Below are 27,374 nucleotides of genomic sequence, written 5' to 3' on the forward strand. Positions count from 1 at the left end.
TTCCTTTTGGGAATCCTTATTATCCACCCGCACAGTAGGTTGTGGATTGCACATCCAATCATTTGCAAATGCCATTATACTATAGAAGAGACAACACGTCTTCGTGCACATTTTTTTCATTAAAATACAGCACTAAACATCTTAGTTTGATGTAAAATTGAACAACTACGACACCTTCCAAATTAGTAACAGATTTCAGTTACCTTGGAAGTGTATACTGGCTACTGTGTATCAAAATGGGCAAACTGTACTATTGTCGCTTTTTTAAGTTAAGGTCAACGGAGTATGCAAACAAACTTGTTCGGTTAGCCGCCAGCTGAACTGAAGCATGCTGACGCTGTCAAACCGCGCATCACTACAAGCTAACATTGGCTGGATGAGCTCACATGTTCCCACTGTGAACATTTGGTGAACATTTGGCAAAATTAAAGCATATTTGTACACATAGTGTATTTTACTAATGCATTTGAACAGTTAGTACATTTTCAAATAGTTAATTATAAAGGACTACTGCACTGGAATGAACAAGGACAATTTTAGCAATGTTTTATCCAGTCATTTCAAAACAGACAGTCTAAAAAACAAATGTATTATAATACAATTTTATTTCAAAATAGACTAAAAACAATGTACATATGAACATTTAAGAGCTGTAAAGTTGAGGCACTTCTACAAAAACGTCTACAGCAACTGTCATTAAAGGCTAACCAAAGATGTGAATGCCAGGGATCAAACTGGGATTTTGGAGCTAGTCTGTCCCCTAAAAATCATTTAATTAGTTTTCCATAAATATATTTGATCAGACATTTTGTTAATTCATACTGTATGCCCAACTAGATCTGGACAATATCAGAAAAAAAATCCATATAAATTGACTGAAATGGCAAAATGTAGCTTAAATGTCACATATTTCATAATTTGACAAAATATGGTTTACAGGAGACAGCTGTTAAAGACACCAGGAGCTAGGAAATGTTGTACAAGACAAACGTTTGTCTGATCTAATAAATCTACAAGTCCGTGACAATATGAGGCACAACAATCTGAACTGATTAATTCAATTAATGAGAAGTTCAGATAATGTAAGGTTGATGTACCATCTGCATGTCAGTTGAGTCTACACAAGAGAACAAAGCAGAAGTGTTTGGCATGCTGGGAAGAACACTAATACCTTGTCTATTGTTATCATTCATTATGGGGTGAGCAATATTTGCCCTGCCAACAGGTAGCCCTATATTTGTACTTCTGCAACTCTTGTTTTCAGACTTTAAAGCCACAATTCCTTTGAGGACTCCAGTGTTTTACCCAAAAGGCTCAGACTTTCCTCTTTCCATGGGTGTCTGTGCTTCTGCAACTCTTGTTTTCAGACTCAATGAACACTTTGCTTTATAATGCCTTTAGAAAAGCTAAAACATACACATTGTTTTGATTAGAAATTATATATTTTGATTAAATGTTTGTAAGTAGAATAAACAATGGACTAAACTCAGACAAATCATATCGAACTTAATGGAAGACAAGGATAAAATATAATTTTCCCCAGCATATATTTGTTATGAGCGTCCCTTGTTTCTTTAATCGTTTGATTTGTTGAGTGACCTGTATAAGTATACAAACCCTCTTATACGAGACATGTTTTATCAAAGGAATAAATTGAATTCACTTTTGGACATGGCCCAATGAGGAAAATTTAAATGCGATTGTACTGTGAGCACAAATGACAACCAAAGGCCTTATGATAAGGATGAGAAATATAAGTAATAATAAAGATCAGGGATTCACAGGTGATGAATAAGTTAAACATGTTTATTTCTCTTTCTATTTTTGAATGGACTATGCCAATTGTCATATACAGGCTAACATTACTTTAACCCCAACACCACAATTTATGTCACATTCCCATACCCCACAACACCTTATCTAGGCGGTTTGCTATCAAACACCCACTTAAGTCACATTTACCCTGGCCAAAAATACTAACCCTTTCCCTTTTAGCTCATCCCATCCACCCAGCTCTCCCAAACTCCTCTAAGCACCATTCTACTTGTTCAGGCCTATTCCAATGCCATATATGACAGATTTCCAATTCTACAGTCCCCTTTTGGAGGGGGGGATAAGGTGTTCTGGCAGATCAGTGGGAAGCTCATGACCCTCAAGCTTCACCTTGATCAAGTGATTGGCAAGGGAAAACTCTTCGTCGTCCAGGAAACCGTCCTTGTCTACGTCAGCCAGCTTCCAGATCTTCCCCAGCACTGTGTTGGGCAGCTTTGACTTCACCATTTCCTTCTTGGCCATGGCACCAGACACTTTGCCGTTGACAGGAGACAGGGTGTAGAAGATCTCATCGTAGGTGGGTTTGTCTCGTGCCACTACCCACTCCAGCTCATCAATACCCTCGCCTGCACCCTCGCCGTAGCCATGGCCGAAGGGCCCATTCATGGTGCCCTCGAAGGCACCACCTTGGACTGACTGGCTGGGCATGGCTGCCTCCTCCTGGCGGACAAGGGTCATGAGTTTGGCAATGTCATTGGCTAGCATGTCCTCAACAGCCTCCAGCAGCTTGGGCTTCACCACCTGGAACTTACTGAAGTCCTGGTTTGCCAAGATCTCCTGTGTGTTCATAAAGTTGAAGAGGTCAGGGGAATTCTAGTCAAGTAAAAAGGTATCTGCAATGCTCATCACTACTACCGCTATCATTACTTACATGGCCACTTTGGTTAACAGAAGTACGTACTACCTCCACTAGAAAAATAATGTATATTTATGTACCTGCATCTTAGCTAGTTTGGGGAAGTCTCCAGGTGAGATCTGGTGCTCTTTCTCAATCCTCGTGTAGATCTCCCCCAGGTTGGCGATCAGCTCCTTCTTCTTATTATCCTTCCCAAACATATTGGGCATCTCCTTCTTTAGAGAGCTGATAATGTAAGCGTGGACCTGGAGGGAGGGAAGACAAAATCACATCTGGACCTAAACAGCTACCCACTGATCAATTGATTTCAGCACAATGAGGATGATACAATAATGCAGTAGAGTAATTGCTTTCTGAGATTAATGTTACTGTTAACAAGCCCCAACATTTGAGACCTAGGTCTCACCTTGGCGAGGCGAGCCCGCTTGATTAGGTCATTGAGCTTCCTCAGAGCAGCATTCCGAGGCAGCCCCTGAATATCCTTGAAAAGGTCCTGTTCCTCAGCCTCAAAAAGCTTCCGGTTATCTGGGACCAGGAGCGGCTGAGCCCAAAAAGAACCGATATACACCCGGATCACCTCTGGAGTGCCAACAATTTTACCAAGAGACCACATGAGGGCGCCATAGACCCTCATCAGCTGCTGCGTGCCAATCTGGTCAGCCTTGTTCAGAACCACCCGCATCTTATCCTCATGGTTCTTCAGGGCGCGGATCACCTCAGAGAATTCATCTGAGATGTCCAGCTTGTGGGCGTCGAAGAGCAGGATGATGCGGTCAACGCGTTCCGCAAACCACTCCAGCACTGCAGCAAAGTCATAACCTGAAGAGAGGAAAGAATTGTTCAAATAAAAAAGGGGTGTGAAATCTTCAAAACATCAATGTGAATTAAATCATTTTATCAAAAAGGTTAAGATTTAAATCATATGAAAATTGTGTGAGACACATTCAAACAAATTCCAGTCCAATAAGGTTATGGCATCTGATTATGTAAAGAGTGGAAATATTCACATAAATCAACACCAATTTGATTTCAATTGGTGTGAGCTGCTCCTAGTAGTCCATGGGCCACCCACCAAAAAAAAAGGCTTCAGAAAAGGTATTCTGTGACCCAGGAAACATCATTACGTAGATCAAACTTGTAAGTTTATCAATAGGTTTAGATCTTCAATCAAAATTATGATCCAATATGTTAACTATTTACAGTGATTTTCTGAACAACATTTTGGGGGTGACCGTTAGACTAGACCATAGTAAGAGTGTGGTTGTTTCTCTATGCAAATCAAACTCAGATTCCAGCTTATCCTGTCTCCATGGTCTCTCCACACAGCAACAGACACCCCCCAGCTACAGAGCCAAAAACAGGTATAGTTCACAATGAGACACAAAATGTGTTTTTCCTGTGCCAGGAAAACCTTAACCAAACACCCTCCATCTTCCTCCCTCTTCTCAGTGTGACACCGACACTGACCCGTCACCCATGATCTCCTGAGCATAGAAATGGATAAAGCAGAATCCAGTTCATTGTACGTGACACACCTAGTAAAGCCTTATGAAATTGATGTGATGATGCAAGCGAATTTGGGCCTCACATTTCACCCTCATGTTCTAAAAGATAAGCGTCAGGTCTTATTCATAGTTTTTTCTGGAGCACAATGTTGAACACTAGGTCTAGCCTACATAAAACACAACAAAAATATAAAACATGCAACAATTTAGATTTACAGTTCATAAGGAAATGAGTCAATTGAAATACATGAGGCCCCAATCTATGGATTTCACATGACCGGGAATACAGATATGCATTGGTTGGTTGATTGTGGCATGTGTAAAGCTGTCCCACTCCTCTTCAATGGCTGTGTGAAGTTGTTGGATATTTGTGGGAACTGGAACAGGTTGTCGTCCACGTCAATCCAGAGCATACCAAACATGCTCAACGGATGACATCTGGTGAGTATGCAGGCCATAGCAGAACTGGGACGACTTCAGCTTCCAGGAATTGTGAGAAGATCCCTGTGCCATATAATTTTATGCTGAAACATGAGTTGATAGCGGCAGATAGATGGCACAACAATGAGCCTCAGGATCTCATCATGGTATCTCTGTGCATTCAAATCGCCATTGATCAAATGCAATTGTGTTCATCGTCCGTAGCTAATGCCTGCCTATACCATAATCCCACCCTGGGGAACTCTGTTCACAACGTTGACATCAGCAAACCGCTCTCCCACACAACGCCATACACAGCTCTGGTAGACATTCCTGCAGTCAGTACGCCAACCGCACACACACTCAAAACACGAGACATCGGTGGCATTGTTGTGCGTGACAAAATTGCACATTTTAGTGGCCTTTGTCCCCAGCACAAGGTACACCTATGTAATGTGGTTTAATCATCTGCCACACCTGTCAGGTGGATGGATTATCTTGGCAAAGGACAAATGCTCACTAACAGGGATGTAAACATTTGAGATAAGTTTTTTGTGCATATGGAAAGATTCTGGGATATTTTATTTCAGCTCATGAAACCAACACATTCAATGTTGCATTTATATTTTTAAGTGTGTAATTAATATACATCTCACTCCAAAATAGAAAATGTTTAAGCATTGGTTTACAAACATTCAAAAGGAATTCATAAGAAATGTTTGGTTCTGAATGAGAACAGACGCTTTATACATTAATTTGTTCCATCAAACTTGACATTCACACTTATATTTTAAATGAACTAAAGTCCATTCTATTCACTCCATTTCTACGACAGGATTGACTTCGCCCCACACAATATCCTCCCCTGAATGACAAACAGGAAAGAGCCTTTGGCGCATTAATTGTGCAGCGGGGAGACACTGGGACCACAAAGAGACCTCTTCCTCACCTCTGTTTAGAACAGTTATTTATTTGTTCATTCTGAATTGAACTAGAGGGCAGCAGGGCACTGACTGCCTTGGCACGCTGTGCTGAAGACTTTAAAAAAAAACTGTTTAAAGGGAAAGGCCACAATTACTATCAACGTCCACAGTTTTTAAAATGTGCTTGGGAAGTACAATGCAGAAAACAGTCTGACTCAGCATTCCATTTGAGCACCGAGAAACAGCAGTCTTCATCCGATCATGGTTTCTCTCGCACATACATTAAAGAGATCCATTATAAAATGGTGCAGAGCTGTTCTTTTATATGCAATAGCTAGGCTACTTACTTAAAGCCTAGTAAAAAGTAATTTATTTATTAAATCACATTTCTGCTGATTAAACCAGAAGAGAAGCCTGAAAGGCGTCGACCAGTGTACGTAGAGAGCCCGATCTTCCTCTGTCGAAGGATTGGTGCTCGACTAATATCACTTTACGTAATTGTTGTGTCTATAGATTTGTTCAATGTTGTGTTAGTATGTATGTAGTTGAAGTCAAAGTCTACACAAACACCATAGCCAAATACATGTAAACTCAGTTTCACAATTGCTGTCATTGAATCCTAGTAAAGATTCCCCATCTTAGGTCAGTTAGGATCACCACATTAGTTTAAAGAATGTGAAATGTCAGAATAAGAGAGAATGATTAGTTTCAGCTTTTCTTTCTTTCATGACATTCCCAGTGGGTCAGATGTTTACATGCACTCAATTAGTATTTGGTAGCATTGCTTTTTAAATTGTTGAACTTAGGTCAAACCTTTCAGGTAGCCTTCCACAATAAGTTGGGTGACTTTTGGCCCATTTCTCCTGACAGAGCCAGTTGTAACGGAGTCTGGTTTGTAGGCCTCCTTGCACACACACACGTTTTCAGTTCTGCCCACAGATTTTCTATGGGATTGAGGTCAGGGCTTTGTGATGGCCACTCCAATACCTAGACTGTTGTCCTTAAGCCATTTTTCCACAACTTTAAAGGTATGCTTGGGGTCATTGTTCATCTGGAAAAAACTTTGCAACCAAGCTTTAAGGTTAACTGATGTCTGGAGATGTTGCATCAAAATATCCACAATTTTCCTGCTTCATGATGCCATCTATTTTGTGAAGTGCACCAGTCCCTCCTGCAGCAAAGCACCCCCACAACATGACATTGTACTTGTACCGTGAAGCACATTCATCTGTAAGAGACAGAACGCATCTCCTTCCTGAGCAGTATGACGGCTGCGTGGTCCCATGGTGTTTATACTTCCGCACTATTGTTTGTACAGATGAATGTGGTACCTTCAGGCATTTGGAAATTGCACCCAAGGATGAACCAGACCGGTCTTGGCTGATTTCTTTAGATTTTCCCATGATGTCAAGCAAAAGAGGCACCGAGTTGGAAGGTAGGCCTTGAAATACATCCACAGGTACACCTCCAATTGACGTCAATTAGCCTATCAGATGCTTTAAAGCCATGAGTTATTTTCCTGGAATTTCCCAAACTGTTTAACTTGTTATGGCTGCAATCCCCCTATCGGGTTAAGTGTCATGAACAACCGCTGAATAGCACAGCGCTACATACAATAAATATTACTATAAATATTTATATTCATGAAATCACAAGTGCAATATAGGAAAACACAGCTTAGCCTTTTGTTAATCCACCGGTCGTGTCAGATTTTGAAATTATGCTTTACAGCGAAAGCAATCCAAGTGTTTGTGTAAGTTTACCGATCGCACGATAAAACATTAAGTACACTTCTCATCAGGTAGCTCGGTCACAAAAATCAGAAAAGTAATCAAATTAATTATTTACCTTTGATGATCGGATGTTTTCACTCACGAGACTCCCAGTTACACAAATGTTCCGTTTGTTCCATAAAGAGGATTTTTATATCCAAAATACCGCGTTTGTTTGTTGCGTTATGTTCTGAAATCCACAGGAATGAGCGGTCACGACAATGCAGACAAATTCCAAATAGTTTCAACAATGTCCACAGAAACATGTCAAACGTTTGTTATAATCAATCCTCAGGTTGTTTTTAAAATATATAATCGATAATATATCAACCGCAAATGTCTTTCACAGTAGGAGGGGGGAAAACAATGGCTGTCCAAATTCCGTTGCGTAAGCAAAACTCATGTGACCACTTGACGCAATGTTTTCGTTCTGGCTCATTTGTCAAAATAAAAGCCTGAAACTATGTCTGAAGACTGTTGACACCTTGAGGAAGCGATAGGAAAATGAATCTGGTTCATATCCCTTTAAATCCAGCAAAGGGAGGCTATGGAACATGGAGTTTTCAAAATAGAAGCCACTTCCTGTTTTGGTTTTCCTCAGGGTTTTGCCTGCAATATCAGTTCTGTTATACACAGACAATATTTTGACAGTTTTGGGAAAATTTAGAGTGATTTCTATCCAATACTAATACTACTACTAATAATAATATGCATATATTAGCAACTGAGACTGAGGAGCTGGCCATTTACAATGGGCACCTTTTCATCCAAGCTATTCAATACTGCCCCTGCAGCCATGTGAAGTTAAAGGCACAGTCAACGTAGTGTATGTAAACTTCTGACCCAATGGAATTGTGATACAGTGGATTTATAAGTGAAATAATCTGTCTAAACAATTGTTGGAAAAATGATTTAGGACATCTACTTTGTGCATGACACAGACATGCCAAAACTATAGTTTGTTCACAAAAACATTTGTGGAGTGGTTGAAAATTAGTTTTAATGACTCCAACCTAAGTGTAAGTAAACTTCCGACTTCAAATGTATGTATGGATGTAAGTTGTTTTGTCAGAGCCAAGAGTCAATTAAACAGTACAGTAGTTTGTTAGGATTGTTATTCACTAGGATAATAAGCACAGTAAGTAATAAGTTGGCTTTAGTGAATCACAGGAAAGTATTCTTCCGTCAGTCTGGGTTTTGTGTCAACGTCAGCAGGATGTGTGATCTCTGGACCGATCCAATGAGGGCGTTACCTGGCAAAGTCCACGAGAACAGCTCCACTTATCTCTACTCCCTTTAAGGAGGGATGTACTGGTAATAAAGTCAGGGATGTCAAATCTACACCGAGAAGATCAAAAAGCACAGCAGGTCACAATTCATCTAACCTGAAGGTTAATTGTTGCCACATCACATTGTAACTGAACAATCAATCTCTGGTGAAATAAAGTTGAACACTTCAAGGTAATCTCAATCACAAGAGAGAAAGAACATTCTGAATATTCAACCTTACCTTTTACCAGCCAATCAACTGTATGTCAGGCCCACCCAAAGTCTGTTTCAAACAATGGCATTATTTATCATCTTATTCACTTTTCTGCCTGATACAGATAGTCAGGATCAATTCTGCTTGTCTTGCAATAACTAAAAGAGTTGAATTGCCCCCAACCTTGGAGCCAATTATTGGTGGAGGTGAAAGTGAACCTAAATGGAAGGAATTTCTCAGTTGTGATTTCCAGCAGCACAGTTCGCTAATCATCCAACATCAGTGCCAAACCTCTAATGCCCTTGTGGCTGAATGGAAGCAAGTACCCACTGCAATGTTCCAACAGCTAGTGGAAAGTCTTCCCAGAAGAGCGGAGGCTGCTATAGCAGCAAAGGGGGGACCTTGGATGTACACAGATAGCTAACAATAATATGCATGTCAAGCTCTCCTGGCTGAAGTTGGTGGAGAGAACTACTGGCACACAGCTTAGACACTCATGCATACCCCACAAGACATGCCACCAGAGGCCTCTTCAAAGTCCAGAGCAGACTATGGTAGGTGCACAGTACTACATGGAACTCTGTTCCACATCAAGCAACTCAAAGCAGTAAAATGAGATTAAAAATAATTATATATTTTTTTTTTAAACACCTTAAGGAACAACAGGGACTGTGAAGCAACACATATTGGGCACACCATGTTGTGAATGTATTGTAACGTTTTAAAACATTTATAACTGCCTTAAATTTCTGGACCCTAGGAAGAATAGTTGCTGCCTTGGTAGCAGCTAACAGGGATCCTGCCCATTATTTTGGAATGAGATGTTTGACGAGCAGGTGTCCACATAGCAGATACACTATATGGCCAAAAATATCAGCAACTATCTGCTATGAAAGCACACATGGAGTTGAGAACAATACCAAACTAGGGGAGATGATTTTGAAATGAGAAATTATGTAATAAAGAATGTGGCACTGCCTAGGGTGAGAACGATGACTGTATGCTGAGCTGGTGGAGAATGTCTGCGTCATACCTATATGAAGCATAGGTTAGAAATTTGAGACAATCCTTGCAGGGCTCAGAAAGAGACATACTCAGCTGTCTGTCCGACAGGCGCATACAAACAGGCATGCTGCTAGGCACCTACACAGCTTACTCAAAATACTGTCCAGATAGACATCCACACATTCATAACCTATTGTCAGTGCATTCCATCAGTTTGGCTTAGATATTAACTGTGTAAATCATGTCTGAACTTAATAAACCATGCAAGTGAAACCTGATCCATGTGGGGGGGATGCTTTCAAAGACTGACAGTTAACCACCCACTGCCTGGCATCACGTCCTACTATGTGGTCCTACTGACGTGTACTTGCTGGTCATGAGGTCATGAACACCACTAGCCTTGTCATGAGTTACATTACTGGTTATTTAGTACATGGTAGTCCAACAGCTCAACTCCTACACCCCTGACAATAGGCAGGGTCATTATCAATGTCCTGGTGGATAGAACAGGAGACTGGGTAGTATAACATCTAATAACTATCTCCTCTGTGTCCCCTTGGGAAATGGCTAGCTTTTCACTCTAATGGGAGTCATAAGCATGGCATCCCCTTTCCAGTTAATAGAAAGGCTTGGAACAGAGGAAGGATCTAGGAATATGTTCATTGAATGGAAATTAGAATTCCACAATACAATGGATAATTACTTATTTGTTGGCACAGGGCCTGTTTTTGATGGAACATGTTGTTATCCTGTATGGCCCGAGGTCAAATGAGTCATTGTGGGATGCGTGTGTGAATGTATGCATTCGTTCAACAAACTAAAACAACTGAACTTAATACATTTCAGAAATATAAAATAAACAGGCATCGGGTGGTGGACATGAACACTTTCTCCTTTAAGGTTAAGGAACCAGCCATGTTGCATACGCTGTTTGTTGTCACTGGTTAACCACATGGGTTCAAATCTCTTCCAACTCACTTGCTGACAGCAGACACAGCAACACCTTTATTACCAGCCTTAATTTGCCAGGAATTGTCTAAGCGTGAGAGAGAATGCCTGTGACACGCGAAACCGGGAGAAACCTTGGGAGTCACCGAGGAGGACCTTGAGCATGTATACAGTAAATAATGAGCGGTCTGCCTAAGTGAACCTTGCAGGACATGCTAGAGTGGCAAGGACATCACCCAATTCACCTGCCGTACCTTCACAGATAAAGTAGTAACCTAGATTCACTACTGTAACCCTGAGGCAAAATAGCAGTGCCCTTACTTGGAAAAGTCCTCACTCTAGCACCCTAAAAGAAAGGTAGCTAAATAGCCTACTCTTTTTTTCCATATAGCCTAGTCAAGAAGGCCATAGTATTATGATTAACAGAATTGTAAAGCAGCCGTGGAGCTGAACTAGTGGACAAATACATAGAAGACTTGAGATTATTAACTGCCCTTGCCAGGTTTGAGCCAGGGCAAATGAGACAAGTATCACTTTGAGGCAGATAACACACTACAACAAAAAATAAGTTTTAAGTGAGATGTAGGCATTGGTATGAGGATGAAAAAGGAAATTCATCAGTACCACAATGCCTACTCTCCACCATAATAACAAGTTAACTAATGTAAAACGCATATGGGTTAAGAACTTTTGAGAAAGCACACAGTTTGAAAGATATGGCCAATAGAAATTAAACCGGATGACAATCAGAAATAAATGGGAGGGGAAGGACAGGAGTACAGCAAAAAAATACTACTGTAAAATACCTCCAGGCTGTGTAAGGGCTATTTGACCAAGGTGAGTGATGAGTGCTCCATCAGATACCCTGGCCTCCAGTCTCCTGACCTCCACACAATTGAGATAGTTTGGGATGAGTTGGACAGCAGAGCGTGAATGAAAAGCAGACAAGTCCTCAGCATATGTGAGAATTCCTTCAAGACTGTAGGAAAATTATTCCAGGTGAAGCTGGTTGAGAGAATGCCAAGGGTGTGCAAAGCTGTCATGAAGGCAAAGGGTGGCTACTTTGAAGAATCTCAAATATATTTAGAGTTGTTTAACACCTTTTGGGTACTACATGATTCACTATGTGTTATTTCATAGTTGATGTCTTCACCATTATTCTACAATGTAGAAAATAGTAAAAAAATTAAGAAAAACCCAAGTGTCCAAACTTGACTGGTACTGTAAATGTAAAATAATAAGTCCCATCTTGAAAATAAATCACTATTCTCCTTGGTAACCCGGTATTTCCCAGAAACCGGAAGTGTCATTCAAAATAATTATAAAACATAAATGTCTGGAGTTGATTAGAGCTTTGATCAGCATGAAAATTCAAAACTTGAGTCTACTTGAGCTTGATGAGCCATTTACAGTTGAAGTCAGAGGTTAACATTATGACCATCGAGGTTCGAGCCACTCCACAAATTTCTTGTTAACAAACTATAGTTTTGGCAAGTCGGTTAGGACATCTACTTTGTGCATGACACTAAATTGACTGTGCCTTTAAACAGCTTACAAAATTCCAGAAAATGACATCATGGCTTTAGAAGCTTCTGATAGGCTAATTCTGATAGACATCATTAGAGTCACTTGGAGGTGTACCTGTGGATGTATTTCAAGGCCTACCTTCAAACTCAGTGCCTCTTTGCTTGACATCATGGGAAAATCAAAAAGAAATCAGCCAAGACCTCAGAAAAAAACAAAACAATTGTAGACCCCCACAAGTCTGGTTCAGCCTTGGGAGCAATTTCCAAAATGCCTAAAAAAAAGGTACCACGTTCATCTGTGCAAACAATAGTGCGCAAGTATAAACACCATAGGACCACGCAGCCGTCATACCGCTCAGGAAGGAGACGCATTGTCTCCTAGTGATTAACATACTTGTACAAAAAGTGCAAATCAATCCCAGAACAACAGCAAAGGACCTTGTGAAGATGCTGGAAGAAACGGGCACAAAGGTATCTTTGTGTAAAGGTACGGAGCTGTGAGGGGAACGGCACCTCAGTACCTCCAGGCTCTGATCAGGCCCTACACCCAAATAAGGGCACTGCGTTCATCCACCTCTGGCCTGCTCGCCTCCCTACTACTGAGGAAGTACAGTTCCCGCTCAGCCCAGTCAAAACTGTTCGCTGCTCTGGCTCCCCAATGGTGGAACAAACTCCCTCACGACGCCAGGACAGCGGAGTCAATCACCACCTTCCGGAGACACCTGAAACCCCACCTCTTTAAGGAATACCTAGGATAGGATAAAGTAATCCTTCTCACCCCCCTCCCCTTAAAATATTTAGATGCACTATTGTAAAGTGGCTGTTCCACTGGATGTCATAAGGTGAATGCACCAATTTGTAAGTCGCTCTGGATAAGAGCGTCTGCTAAATGACTTAAATGTAATGTATCTCTATCCACAGTAAAACAAGTCCTATATCGAACTAACCTGAAAGGCCGCTCAGCAAGGAAGAAGCCACTGCTCCAAAAGCGCCATAAAAAAAGCCAGACTACGGTTTAGTACTGCACATCAGGACAAAGATCATACTTTTTGGAGAAATGTCCTCTGGTCTGATGAAACAAATAGAACTGTTTTGCTATAATGACCATCGTTATGGTCGGAGGAAAACGGGGAGGCTTGCAAGCCGAAGAACACCATCCCAACCGTGAAGCATGGGGGTGGAAGCATCATGTTGTGGGGGTGCTTTGCTGCAGGAGGGACTGTTGCACTTCACAAAATAGATGGCATCATGAGGGAGGACAATTATGTGGATATATTGAAGCAACATCAAGACATCAGTCAGGAAGTTAAACCTTGGTCGCAAATGGGTCTACAAATGTACAATGACCCCAAGCATACTTCTAAAGTTGTGGCAAAATGGCTTAAGGACAACAAAGTCTAGGTATTGGAGTGGCCATCACAAAGCCCTGACCTCAATCCTATAGAACATTTGTGGGCAGAACTGAAAAGGTGTGTGCAAGCAAGGAGGCCAACAGGAGGAATGGGCCAAAATTCACCTAACTTATTGTGGGAAGCTTGTGGAAGGCTACCAGAAATGTTTGACCTAAGTTAAACAATTTAAAGGCAATGCTACCAAATACTAATTGAGTGTATGTAAACTAACCCACTGGGAATGTGATGGAAATAATTAAATACACGAGCCCAAGCCCAAATTATTGTGCCATTATCCAATACATGGCCAAAATGATATAGGCTACTGCGCATTACGCACAAAAAAAAGCCAATAGATGTAGCTAGCTACACTACATGACCAAAGTTATTGTAGACACATGCTCATCAAGTCTTGTTAAAAATCAAGGGCATTAATATGGAGTTGGTCCACCTTTGCAGCTACAATAACCTCCACTCTCCTGGGAAGGCTTTCCACAAGATGTTGGAATATTGCTGCGGGGACTTGCTTCCATTCAGCCATAAGAGCATTAGTGAGGTCGGGCACTGATGTTGGGTAATTAGGCCTGGCTCGCAGTCGGCATTACACTTCATCCCAAAGGTGTTCGACGGGGTTGAGTTCCGGGCGCTGTGCAGGTCAGTCAAGTTCTTCCACACTGATCTTGACAAACCATTTCTGTGTGGAACTTGCTTTGTGCACGGGGGCATTGTCATGCTGAAACAGGAAAGGGCCTTTCCCAAACTGTTGCCACAAAGTTGGACGCACGGAATCATCTAGAATATTGTATGCTGTAGCATTGAGATTTCCCTTCACTGGAACTAAGGGGCTACGCGCTTCATTCAGCACTTGGAAGCCACGTTATATGAACTTGTGAGGCCTACCAGTTTGCGGCTCAGCCGTTGATGCTCCTAGACATTTCTACTTGACAATAACAGCATTTAGTTACCCGGGGCAGCTCTAGCAGGGCAGAAATTTTACAAGCTGGCATCCTATGACGGTACCACAATGAAAGTCAGAGCTCTTCATTAAGGACACTCCACTGGCAATGTTCATCTATAGAAATTGCAAAGCTGTGTGTTATATTGTATACACCGGTCAGCAACAGGTATGGCTGAATGAATGAATATATATGCCCTCTTGGGTAAAAAAATGAAACTGGCTCCAGTAGGCTAATCTGAGTGTGAACTGTATTATAGGGACTGGAATTACACACATGGTTCAAACTATGACAAAGCAGAAGAGACCATGCGATTCTGGTGAAGCACAAGGCCTACAAAGTCACAAGTATAGGTTAGCAAAATTGAAATAGGGCCTAATTGTATAATTAGTAGGCTGACGCACACACATAATATTTCCCCTAACGTTTTTAGCCTTCCTCGTTCTCTCCATTGTTGCTTCATTCCTTCATTCCTCGCTTCCAGAAGTTAAATATGTTTGTCCTCATCTTAATTTGAATGACATCCTTGAATAATATAGGACTAGAACAAGATGCAGAAGACTTTCACTTCTTTTCAGGAAGAGTGAAGGGTTATGGGTCTAATAACTGCTATAGCCTACCGCCATCACGGGTTCACTCCTTTTAACGTACCTGAGTTTTATTGGGCTGCTGTATTTAACATTAGGGAAAAAAAGAGCTTGCATCCCTCTTCAAATGGTCTATTGGTATAATAAAAATAATGTCCAGCAAGCTAGTCTAGATTTTCTGCATGGGACTCCAAGAGCATTTGTTAAAGAGGCCAGCAGAGCACAGGTGCTTGCACAAGAGAGGATATAAGTTAAGCTTATTATGCATAACCCGTAATTAAATAAAGTTAATACGGCATTGAATTCATTACTAGAAAGGGGTAGGCTAGAACATTTGGAAAGTATTCCGACCCCTTGACTTTCCACATTGTTACGTTACAGCCTTCTTCTAAAATGGTTTAAATTTACACACAATACCCCATAATGACAAAACATAAAAAGGTTTAGAAATATTTGCTAATTTATTAAAAACGGGGGTGCAACTCAATATTACGTTTTTTTATTTTGTTGGCTCAGTGTATATTTAAACATTAAGCACGGAGGGGTGTGGTATAACTCATCCAGAACGCCGCAGCCCGTCTGGTGTTCAACCTTCCCAAGTTCTCTCACGTCACCCCGCTCCTCCGTTCTCTCCACTGGCTTCCAGTTGAAGCTCGCATCCGCTACAAGACCATGGTGCTTGCCTACGGAGCTGTGAGGGGAACGGCACCTCAGTACCTCCAGGCTCTGATCAGGCCCTACACCCAAACAAGGGCACTGCGTTCATCCACCTCTGGCCTGCTCGCCTCCCTACCACTGAGGAAGTACAGCTCCCGCTCAGCCCAGTCAAAACTGTTCGCTGCCCTGGCCCCCCAATGGTGGAACAAACTCCCTCACGACGCCAGGACAGCGGAGTCAATCACCACCTTCCGGAGACACCTGAAACCCCACCTCTTTAAGGAATACCTAGGATAGGATAAGTAATCCCTCTCACCCCCCCTAAGTTTTAGATGCACTATTGTTAAGTGACTGTCCCACTGGATGTCATAAGGTGAATGCACCAATTTGTAAGTCGCTCTGGATAAGAGCGTCTGCTAAATGACTTAAATGTAAATGTAAAATGTATATGGCTGTTCCAATACACAACGCAGAGTGCCTGGATACTGCCATTAGCCATAGTATATTGGCCATATCCCACAAACCCCGGAAGTGCCTTAATGCTTTTATAAACTGGTTACCAAGGCAATTAGAATAGTAAAAAGTTATTTGTCATTCCCGTGGTCACCACGACTTTCAGACAATCATTGAGGGTTTGAACCACCCAATTGATAAACATTTGAATAGCAGGACACTAAAGTTACTCCACTGAAGAATTAGGCTGTTTGAGTAGGTTTGAATCCTAAGCAACCTGCATACACGTTGTTTGAAGTACAATAGACCAACAAAGCTGTTGTAGGAAGTCAAATCTGTATGCTGGAAAACCTTGGTAGAGCATGGGTGGAGTAGGCATTGTGGTGCTCATGTGAATTTCCTATTTTGTTTAAGACTGATGAGTACTTCTCACTTTAAAAATGGTTTTGAATATCCATGGTTTTTACATCGGAAGGTGATTCCATTATAACACAGCAATACATAAGTAAAAATACACAATGACAAATGGCAACAGAAACAGTGTAGTAATTCATATTTATTTAATATTAAAATAACTGATTTTGCAGAGGGACGTGAAAAACCAGAAATCCATTTCAGCCAATATGGAGTTAACTGGAAAAAAAAGACAAATTGAGCAAGCTCCTGGAAAATAAAAATAATCAAGGTAGCCTACCCATCAACCATTTACATACATTATTGACGGTAACATTAGGTGGCTCTGAGAGCAAGGCATGAAGTGGCACAAACCGCTCTGTGTTCTGCGCCAGCAGAGTGCCTGTGCTACTTCTCCTCATGACATCCTAGTCACCCCACTCGATGGAAACGACTTGGGATACACCTAGGGGACGGCACGCGTGTGGCAGATGCACAGATTTGGTCATCCAAAAGGTTTCCCGGGACAACGGTGGTCTTCTCTGATATCGCACAGTGTAGGAGCTGGATGTTCCAGAAGATAAACTAGTGCAGAGAGGGCCTTGTGCTCCATCAATCAGTTGGTGTACGCATTTCAGGGAACACAATCCACCACCCTGCAACAAAGCAGTGTGTCCCTGGGATGTACCGTAGGGGTGGAGTGCATCTGGGAATTCTTTATACTTCTATTGGTCATTTTTTAAGCTAGGACTCCGGTACACAGACTGGAGCACTACAGTAAAGTAGATGGTAATTCAACATAACGTTGGATGCCAACTGCCGATAAACTCCACAGCAGAAAAGGCGGGGGCAACAACGCTGGTTGGTAGCTAGCTAGGACAACAGTAGACAGTGTCCTTCACCCCAGCCTGTCAGGCACCGTTTTCCTGCAGTTCTGTTAACGACGGCGAGGGCAGGTGTTTGGTAGGAGTTAGTGAAGGACACTGGGTGCTAGCTAGCTAAGTAGGACTTCAGTACACAGCAGGCGGAATTGTTAGCTAGCTCACACACCAGTAGACAGCGTACTTTGCAGGTGGTTGGCATGCAGGAGAAAAGGACACTGTGCTAGCTAGTTAGCTATCAGGAACCCAATGGAATGCTCGAGGTCTGAATTGCGGGTCGCAAGCACACACTATTGGCAAGACGCGCACACTAGTACACACACAAACAGTCCCTGTCCATTGCAACTCAGCAATGCTCTGAAGAGCCACCTAATAAGCGTGTGTCTGTGCGCACAAGTTGGGACCGGGGTGTCAAAACTATACACGAAAGAGAAATGGTTAAAACCCTGCCTATTTCTACCATTTCGAATCTTAAAATCAGATTTTAAACCTAACCACACAGGTTACCTTATGCCTAGCCCCAACCATAAATTAAAACCAAAGAGCTAATATTTATGAATTTTTACAACAACCCATTTTGACTTTGTGGCTGTGGTAACCCTTCAGATTCCATGGCTGTAATGTTAACGCTTACAGGCTGACTACACCGCTCGCGTTGCATGTGTGTTGCAAAATAAAATGTAGAAATCTATGTTATTCAATTATTGCGCGCGCCAATACGCGTCTGCAATGCCAAGGGCTAAATTAGAAGTTAGTTCTGACGCATATTGCACCGTAAATCCTACCTCTCCCATCTCCTCATTGGTTTATAGAAGCAGGTACCCACTGAAAGACGAACGAGGTCTTTCAGTGGCAGTAATGCACCGAATTTGTGAAAGTTGCCAATTGCAGTATAAAGTCAAGAGAAGAAAAGGCCTGGAAAAAGGAGATGACTAGAAACGAGTCAGTTGACCATTTTAGGTGTGAATTAATTGTCGGATTAGAGGGCCTTGTGAATTTCACGTAAAATAACAACTCAATGTCTAATGGTGGTAATGGATGCTGTAGCCTAGTTTTAAAATCAGACATCTGGAATTTCAGCTAGGTTTGGGCAAAGAAATAATGTCCAACAAAGCCATTCTGTTAACAGAGGTACTCAATGAAAATGAAAACAAAAGGATGAAAGGGAAAGTAGTTTGGAGTGGGATGAGAGAATTTGTGAAGGGAGATGGGCTGACAGCGTTCAATTTGGACATGTGCCACAGTCACAGGGACAATGGGGAAGTGTACTGCAGTGACCCTGCATTGACTGTGGTGTGGGTTTCCTATGAGTGTCTGTGTGGTGTGTGTGTGTGTGTTTCCTATGCGTGTTTCCTATGTGTGTTTTAGCCCGTGTCTGTGTAGTATGCATGTTATAAAGAGATAAGAGGACAGCTTGGGGAAAAACAACCAACAACCTCCTATTTTCCATCAGTGACTAATGATTGTAGCAGAGCTTCCCCATTGTAGCCCCACTATTGCCTAATGAAAAATGTATTCTGACCACAATAACCACTCTACAAACTTGTAACCCCAGTTTCAATCCTGGTTCAATATACTGTCAGAATGCGAATTCAAATCCATTCTGGCCTGCCCAATTTTACTTCACCATGGTGCTCATGTGACTCGTGGGTACTGAGGTGTTCAATACTCTCTCCAGTAAGTGCATGAAAGCCCTGTTGCAATGTCCCAGTCCCCGACTCTCCCACCTAAAGTCAAGGACGATACAGCACACCATGGTTCCACTCTTATTAATTCCACTGGACTTCAAACACTCATTCGATCTCCTGCCTTCAGCACTCCAAACATCAAAGTTAATTTAACATGACAAGTCTACTTTTATACCACCAATGTTTTAGTTAAAGACCAACTATAAAAGCCTCCCCGTTTTCTCACCTTCTACCTACCACTGCATCTCTTTTCTGTCCCCAGGAGGCTGTTTTACCCTGGGGTGACCATGCTAGCATAGCATGCTCTAGGGCACCCACAAGCCTCACAAGACTAGTCTGTTGCCCATCCCTGAAAGTGTGTGTAAAAACACAACTAGAACTCAATGTATGCTTTGGAGGAAGTCAAAAAGTTCCAGGCTCAACATTAAGTTAAACTAGCAACTCTTCCCATCATCCTGCCCAGGAGTCAGTGTTTTGCCCTAACCATCCATCCTCCAGCCCTTTCCCTCTGAGGCTCCCACTGTTTCCTGGTCCCTGGTGGCCTTCCTCTCTGTCAGGACATTTATCTTGGAGTGGGATGGCACTCACACACATTGTCACTGTGTTCAACATGAGGGGGGCAGGGGCGTGAAGAGGTTCTGACATCCTCTCTTCTGCAACACACACACACACACACTCCCAACAGGAAGGTAACACCGCTTAACACCCTACACTCTAAACAAAAAGGTGAACAATCGTTTCCTGAACAAAACCACTAGGTTATATCTCCACCCAATGCACTTGCCCTAGGACCATATATAGGAGGTAGTTGTCTTCTGAAGCAGATCACACACACAGGAATTCAGCCTAGAAAACAGAGTAGGCTGTTCTGCAGTAATATAAACAGGACGGCTAAAAATACATGCTGTGTTATGCTCTGGTAATGCAACTTATTCAATTTCATCCCTCTGCTTCACTACGGGTGTGTCCGAAATGCCTACAGTATGAATCTGCATTCTCAAGGGCACAAAAAAAAAAAACGAATCATGAGACAGAATATGGAGAGATAAGATGGAGAGCATGAGGAAATGAACAAGGGAGAGGAATAAAGGACAGTCATTGAGAGGGGGCAGAGAAGAAAGATGGGGAAGTAAGAGACTGAAAAATAGGAGGTAAAGCACCAACCTCTGCTGAGCCTCTGCTTCTCTCCAGACAGGATTCCTGGGGTGTCGATGATGCTGATGCTCTCCAATACAGCGTTGGGCATCTGAGCACACACAAACCTGGGAGAAAGATACAGAGCGTTGATATGTAGTAGGGCAAACCCCATTTAGTCGAATGGTTGATTGTTTGGTCGACCGGCATTTCTCCAGTCGAGCAGTTGCAATAATTTTTTGCTAAAATCATGGTGTACCTGACACCTGTTTGATTGGTGCCCGTCTGATTGGTCTAATCCATTGTGAATGCTGTGGGGCTGGCACATTAGTGATGTGATCTATTAGTCTAAGACATGCTACTGAAATTGTATATAGTTATATCATTTATGAACGGTGCAACAAATAAAAATGATATTATTCTATAACAAATGCGCTTTCTCCCGCATTGGATAGTGGTAGCTGTCCACGGTTCTGAAACAATTGCGCTGTTGAATTGGCACCTTCCTAGACAATGCAGCTATGTGCATAATAGCTAAGTAAACAAGCATATTGGTGTTGAGAACCATGCGGGGGAGGTACCAACAAAGAGTTAGGAGACGAGAAAACAGCCCTTCCATTAATTGTATAAGAACAGTGAGAGGAAACCAACTTTTCTATAATCAATACCCTAAAATGTTAAGTGCCTTATATATACAGTGCATTCAGACCTTGACTTTTTCCACATTTTGTTACGTTACAGCCTTATTCTAAAATGGATTGAATTGTTCCCCACTAACATACACACAATACCCCATAATGACAAAGAAAAAAACAAGTTTATGCATTTTTTTCTAAAATATTTAAAATTAACATCACATTTACATAAGTATTGAGACCCTTTACTCAGTACTTTGTTGAAGCACCTTTGGCAGCGATTACAGCCTCGAGTCTCATTGGGTACGACGCTACAAGCTTGGCACACATGTATTTGGGGAGTTTCTCCCATTCTTCTCTGCAGATCCTCTCAAGCTCTCCACAGAGTAATACTAGAGTTCTGTCAGAGTGACCATCAGGTTCTTGGTCACCTCTCTGACCAAGGCCCTTCTCCCCCAATGGCCCAGTTTGGCTGGGCGGCCAGCTCTAGGAAGAGACTTGGTGGTTCCAAACTTCTTCCATTTAAGAATGGAGACCCACTGTGTTCTTGGGGACCTTCAATGCTGCAGAAATATTTTGGTACCCTTCCCCAGTTCTGTGCCGCAACACAATCTTGTCTCAGAGCTCTACGCACAACTCCTTCGACCTCATGGCTTGGTTTTTGCTCTGACATGCACTGTCAACTGTGGGACCTTATATAGACAGGTGTGATCCTTTCCAAATCATGTACAATCATTTGAATTTACCATAGGTGGACTCCAATCAAGTTGTAGAAACATTAAGGACGATCAATGGAAACAGGATGCACCGGAGCTCAATTTCGAGTCACATAGCATAGGGTCTGAATACATATGTAAACGTGTTTTATATTGTTAATACATTTGCAAAAATTTCCAAAAACCTGTTTTTGCTTAGTCATTATGTGGTGGTGTGTGGATTGATGAGGGGAGAAAAAAATTGTTTAATAACCCACTGATTCCGTGAGCACCAAGCCTCACAACACGTCGTATAAACAATCACAAATTTTTCTGTTATTATTATTATTGTCAATCGTTATAATAAGTAATGTCATTATCATTAGCAGGCTTAGTATAGCAGCCTTGTATAATCACCATTGAGCTGTAGAGCGCATCCTGTTTAGTTTTAATACCGTAATTTAGGCCTGTATTTAAATACTTATCTAGGCTACTGTATCAATCAATTATTTGTTAATGTCATCACACGAGTCAGTTTCAAATGCAATCAAGCATTTTAGTTTTTTTAAATAAAGCAACCATTAAATAATTAACGTAAACTATAAATAGGCCTAAACCGTTGCACTTCAGAAATTTAATTCACAAATGAATGCAACTTTTTTCTGTAATATAGGCTTTACAAAAATTATAGTAATCTAACAGCACCTGTTTGGCATGCAGTGCATGCTCCTGACCTTTTTTTAATCTCCGGTATTTTCCACAACTAGTCAAATTTATTCCACACATCTGAATTCCCCTCTACCTCCTGAGCAACCAATAAACATTCCCTTGTTTATATAGTTTAGTTGATCCTGTTTTTCCCATTCACATTATCAACACATTTGATCTAATTTATGCTTATAAATTCAGATGACAAGTAAATTACTGGAACTGAGCTTTGATGCAAACCTACATCCTCCGACATCTTACAAGACAATAGATGAAGAGCTGTATCTGAGCTGTCCAGCTCTTCTAGAAATAGACTGACTATTGTTTTTGGAGACCCTCCAAATCAAGGCACAAAACCATATGCTACACTCAATACAACGAGCACACACACACACTCTGTCCACTCTTATAAAACTATTTAGAGAGAGAGCTCAAGAAAATCATTTGTGGAAATGTTGGGCAGCTACCTAGGCCTTAACACCAGATAACAATAAACACATGACTCCTGCATGATTATTTGAACACCATGTACTTGAAGTAGCTTTAATTTTTCATCCACCCCCAGAGGCAGTCAGTACATTTAGTTGGCAATCTAGACATTTACTAGACGGACTTCTCTATCCGCTGTCAGGCAATTCAAATGTAGTAGAGTCGTGTGACGGGCCTTCAGTGGAGCGATATAGTGAACCTGTACATGAGTTCATTTTCTTAGAAATGAGAGTAATGGCAAAAAGCAGAGCATACTGGAAAAAGTGATTTTTGCTTTCCTCTCCCTTCAATGTGACAGAGTGGCAGGAATTCCCTTATTGTGGCAGAGGTCTTATCTTTCTAACCCCTTACCTCATCTGATCATGGGAAAAGTTTCCTTAGTGTATCTGGATGCGTGTGCATCACTCCTGACTAAACCACTCCATGTCGCTCACACAGCCACCATCACCCAATCCTAAAACATACTTGCCGGTTACAGTCAAAAAATTAAATAACATTTAAAAAATGTAAAAGACACTAACCCCTCAATTACAACCCTCCACAGATCGCTCAGCCAGAGGCAGACCTTATCTTCACGACACACCCACCCTTCCCTTAGATTTTCCCCAGACCCATCTATGTTGGGTCTCTTCCTCAGAGTCTCCGCTCCCTCAATTTTTTCCCACATCTACTCTCATCCCGAATTCCTGGAGTTCCCTTGGCTCGGTTGCCAACGAACATGGTCTGTGTGTAAGCTGCAAACTCAAAAACAGAAAGGGGGCTCTGGGAGGCATTGACAGCAGCAGCAACCCTGACAGGTTCATCATGCATCTGGAGTACTGTTAAGGGGTTTAGGGGTTGAGAGAGGCAGCAGAGAGGGGCTGGCTAGAACAGCAAGGTTATGGATGACAGTGCTGTGCATGATTGCCAAGAGAGAAAGGAAACATTAAGAGTCAGAATGTGCTGCCTATTGTTTGAAGGAGAAACGGCTGATTCAGTAGCCGAGTTCTTTCTGCCAAGACAAAGCTGAAGTAAGGGACTGACTGGCCTTTCTGCTCAGAAAGCCTGACCAGTCTACAGACACAGAAAGAGTTTACCTGCACTAAAATAGTAACGAGCCAAATGTTTCAGGGCAGGGGGTGACAGTCGCATAGAGCCAAGTATAAACTCAGCTGGTAAGTACCGCTATTGTAGCTTTTTATCAGCGCTTCCCCAGGAGAGCCTCACCCCTCCTTCTTACTGTTATAACCCCAGTCACCACTCCCTCCACATGACGACATTCAATACAGAGGATCCCATTCCTCAAGTGGCAGGCTAGTGTCAACTTGGGTCACACCCAAGGGAAAAGCACAACTGATTGAAAATAGAGGTGTTCTGAACACAGTGCTAAAAACACTGACACGTGAAATGACACATCCTCCTCAACTTTCAAAGGCAATTTTAAGTAGGGGGGTTCATAGTCTGTTCTCACATTTCAAAATCCATAAGTGTGTGTGAGTATTTTTATATATATAAAAATATTTTACACAAAGCAAAAGACAAGCCTACATGTCAAATACAGCATCTGCTTTTCAACTGCCACCCAAAAACATTATTTTCCATATGCACTACTGGAATGCAGGATAAATTGATGCACACAGTGCAGGTTGTCACAAAATGTAGCTACAGTAGCACAACTCAATGTGTAACCTAACTAATATATTTAATTATGTGAGAAAATGGAGGTGGGTCTTATTCTGTTGACATGATGATCAATGCTTGACAACCCTTCGACAGAAAAATATTCTCATCATGTAGACTAGCCTACCCACTGTATCTGCAAGCTGTTGGCTAAAGCACAAGTGCCAAGGCCAGTCCAGAGTAGGCACATTTGCCATTTAACGCAACGGTTTGAGACAAAACTATCGGTAGAGGGGAGTCCAGTGCAAGTGTTGGTTCAGGAACGTGATTTATTGTATTATCGTTTTGGTGGAAACGCACCACTGGTGGGAAAATACAAAATGTTCTATATGTGGATTTTTAAATAATCACTTGAAAATCTGTCACCAAAAGGATGGAAACCTAGCTATAATCCATTTGAGTTGACATTCATATTTTTTATGTTGAATAAATGAATGCGACAATGTGTATTTCCTAATCTAGACGTACTCCATAAATTAGCGCACACTACAAGTAGTATGACACCAAGATGTTGTCTGTATCATATACGGTTCACATATGATAAAGGCGTTGTATTCGGTGCATGTGACAAATACAATTTGAATGTATAGGTCTAAAAAGGGCCACTTCCATCATGATTTCCTCAAAAATGGTTTGTGATACAAATGTTAAAATGCATGTCAAACATAGAAACCTCATGGGAGGAACTGTGAGGACTGTTGGAACAATCAGAGATTCCAAAATATTTTCAGCTCCCACTGGCATGGAATCGCCATAGACTGTTGCAAGTGTAATGATTCACAGAGCAATGGTCATGATTTGGCATAGTTTTAGTAAAGCAAAAGGTCCATACCACTGACAATCCACTAAAGATGAGTATGTTTCTGACATCAGTTATACATTAAATAAAACAATGGTTGGTCAGGATACAACATTGTAGAATTGGTGTGTAAATTACAAATTTATAAATGCCTTTTTAATGACTTGTTGCAGTTTCCCAGGAGGATAGGTTACATATTTATTGGCTATTAACATGTCTTATCATGCCTTTTTTCACTGATACGGGTCCGGTCTTTGTAATTTAACCGATTTGATGCTGAAGTGATGAAATAATGTCCCAAATAGGGCTTAGTAAAATACTACTCTACCCTGTCTGTCCAGGTATCCTGCATGAATGTGGAAATCAATGTAACAATGAAAGCAGCACCAGTTAATAATTGATCAAACCCGACAGCCGCTTCCGCAGCTTGTACCAGGACAGAGGCTGTGTCAATGGGTCCTCTGAGCGGAGACATTCTGCAATACAATTATCATACTTACAATACGTACAGTGTAATTAATAGATCACACATTTTCTCTCAGAGTAAGGGTAAGAGTCTAGCTACTATCAGAGTTGATTCTCATTTCTTACATAAGCTATGACATCTCTTGCATTCATGTACAGAAGTTGATTGCAAGGTGATGTCAAAACAGGATGGACCTATTGACCACACCCCATTTCACTTTTTAAGAGACGACCTTAATATTTGTCATACTCCCATGACAGCTCTGTGTGGGAGCATTATGAAAGCATAGGGGGGGGGGGGTAGTAAACTTGTTAACTTGATCAGTCTCAGTCCAAGGACATGGGCTGAGCAGAGGTGGCTCTTCAACGTTCAACACAAACACACAGCCACTCCCCTGCATACTGTCACACACTGAACCGAGGATAATAATTAATAAAATAACAAATATGAATAAATGGAGTGAAAATGAAAGTTGCATGATTATTCGATGATCCTCGGGCAAATATGAGAATCAATAGAGAAGAGCTAGCTAACGTTAGCTGTTCACCAACAGTGCTAGCTCAGGCCATCTTTTTAATTCCCTGGCTGGGGGATTCATAAAATATTCCCAGTTAGCTGTCCATATAAGCTAGTATTTCGTTAAGTAGTTAGACTGGACTGGGACTCACCTGTTAAGAAAAGCATTGCCAAAAGCGTTGAGTTTTCTGAAGGGTTTCTTGGGGTCAACTACTAGTGCGTTGCCTGGGATCAGCCCCTCCTGCTCTCCATGCATGACCGCTATGAAGGAGTCGGTGGTCGGTTCGGGCCCTATCCGCATGCCGGGGAAATCTTGCTCCATTAGATGCCGGATAAAGGTGGTTTTACCTGTAGAGTATTGGCCAACCAAGAGCACCATAGGCTTGTTGTCAAAGTCGGCATCTTCCAAAGCGGGTGAATGAAAATCGTGGAAGCGGTAGGTGTCTTCCAACGGAAAGAGTTTGGTCCTGTACAGTTTTTTCAGCCCTTCAGAGACATTTTGGAATAGTTCTGGGTCCTTCTTGCCATCCCGTTTAAACATGGTGCCCAAATTCGAAAATATTGCAGATGTACTGGTTATCTCAATGCAACGGTAGATGTTCAATAAGGTAGTTGTTGATATCGCTGGATAACGGTTCTGTGTCTCTCCCCGATGAGGTAGAAAGTTTGAATTAGTAAATGTACTTGCCAGCCAGCCGGTTAGCTTTCTACGTGTCTTAAATAGATAGCTAGCTCAGTGTCTCCTCTTCACTCAAAATAATGTGTTAACGGTCTGAGGGGTTCGGCTAGCTACCACAGTTTGTGCAAATTAACAGACGGTTTAACAGTTCGAAGCTATTTAGTTTTACAATAGATTAATGAAGCTATCAAACACGTTTGCTCTAACTCTGGAACTCAAACCGCAAGGCTAGCAGCAGACCAAGAAACCGTCTCTTGTCAGACAACCGTGCTTCTCCGGTCAGGTCTCAAGCCCTCCCTAGTGGAACGTCAGAAAGC

At 41.8% G+C, this 27,374-nt stretch overlaps 1 protein-coding gene across 1 annotated transcript; it reads right to left on the minus strand.

Moving 5' to 3' along the window:
- Positions 1 to 588: 588 nt before the first annotated feature.
- Positions 589 to 27,374, minus strand: ehd1b (EH-domain containing 1b). The gene is made up of 5 exons (XM_046317287.1): positions 26,531 to 27,374; positions 20,442 to 20,539; positions 3,096 to 3,508; positions 2,770 to 2,934; positions 589 to 2,610 (listed from the first exon to the last, which is right to left on the minus strand). The coding sequence occupies exons 1-5, from the start codon at positions 26,917 to 26,919 to the stop codon at positions 2,089 to 2,091; spliced, it is 1,587 nt and encodes a 528-aa protein (XP_046173243.1). The 5' UTR covers positions 26,920 to 27,374; the 3' UTR covers positions 589 to 2,088.

The sequence above is a fragment of the Oncorhynchus gorbuscha genome, linkage group LG20 (genome assembly GCF_021184085.1).
Source record: "Oncorhynchus gorbuscha isolate QuinsamMale2020 ecotype Even-year linkage group LG20, OgorEven_v1.0, whole genome shotgun sequence".
NCBI lineage: Eukaryota > Metazoa > Chordata > Actinopteri > Salmoniformes > Salmonidae > Oncorhynchus > Oncorhynchus gorbuscha.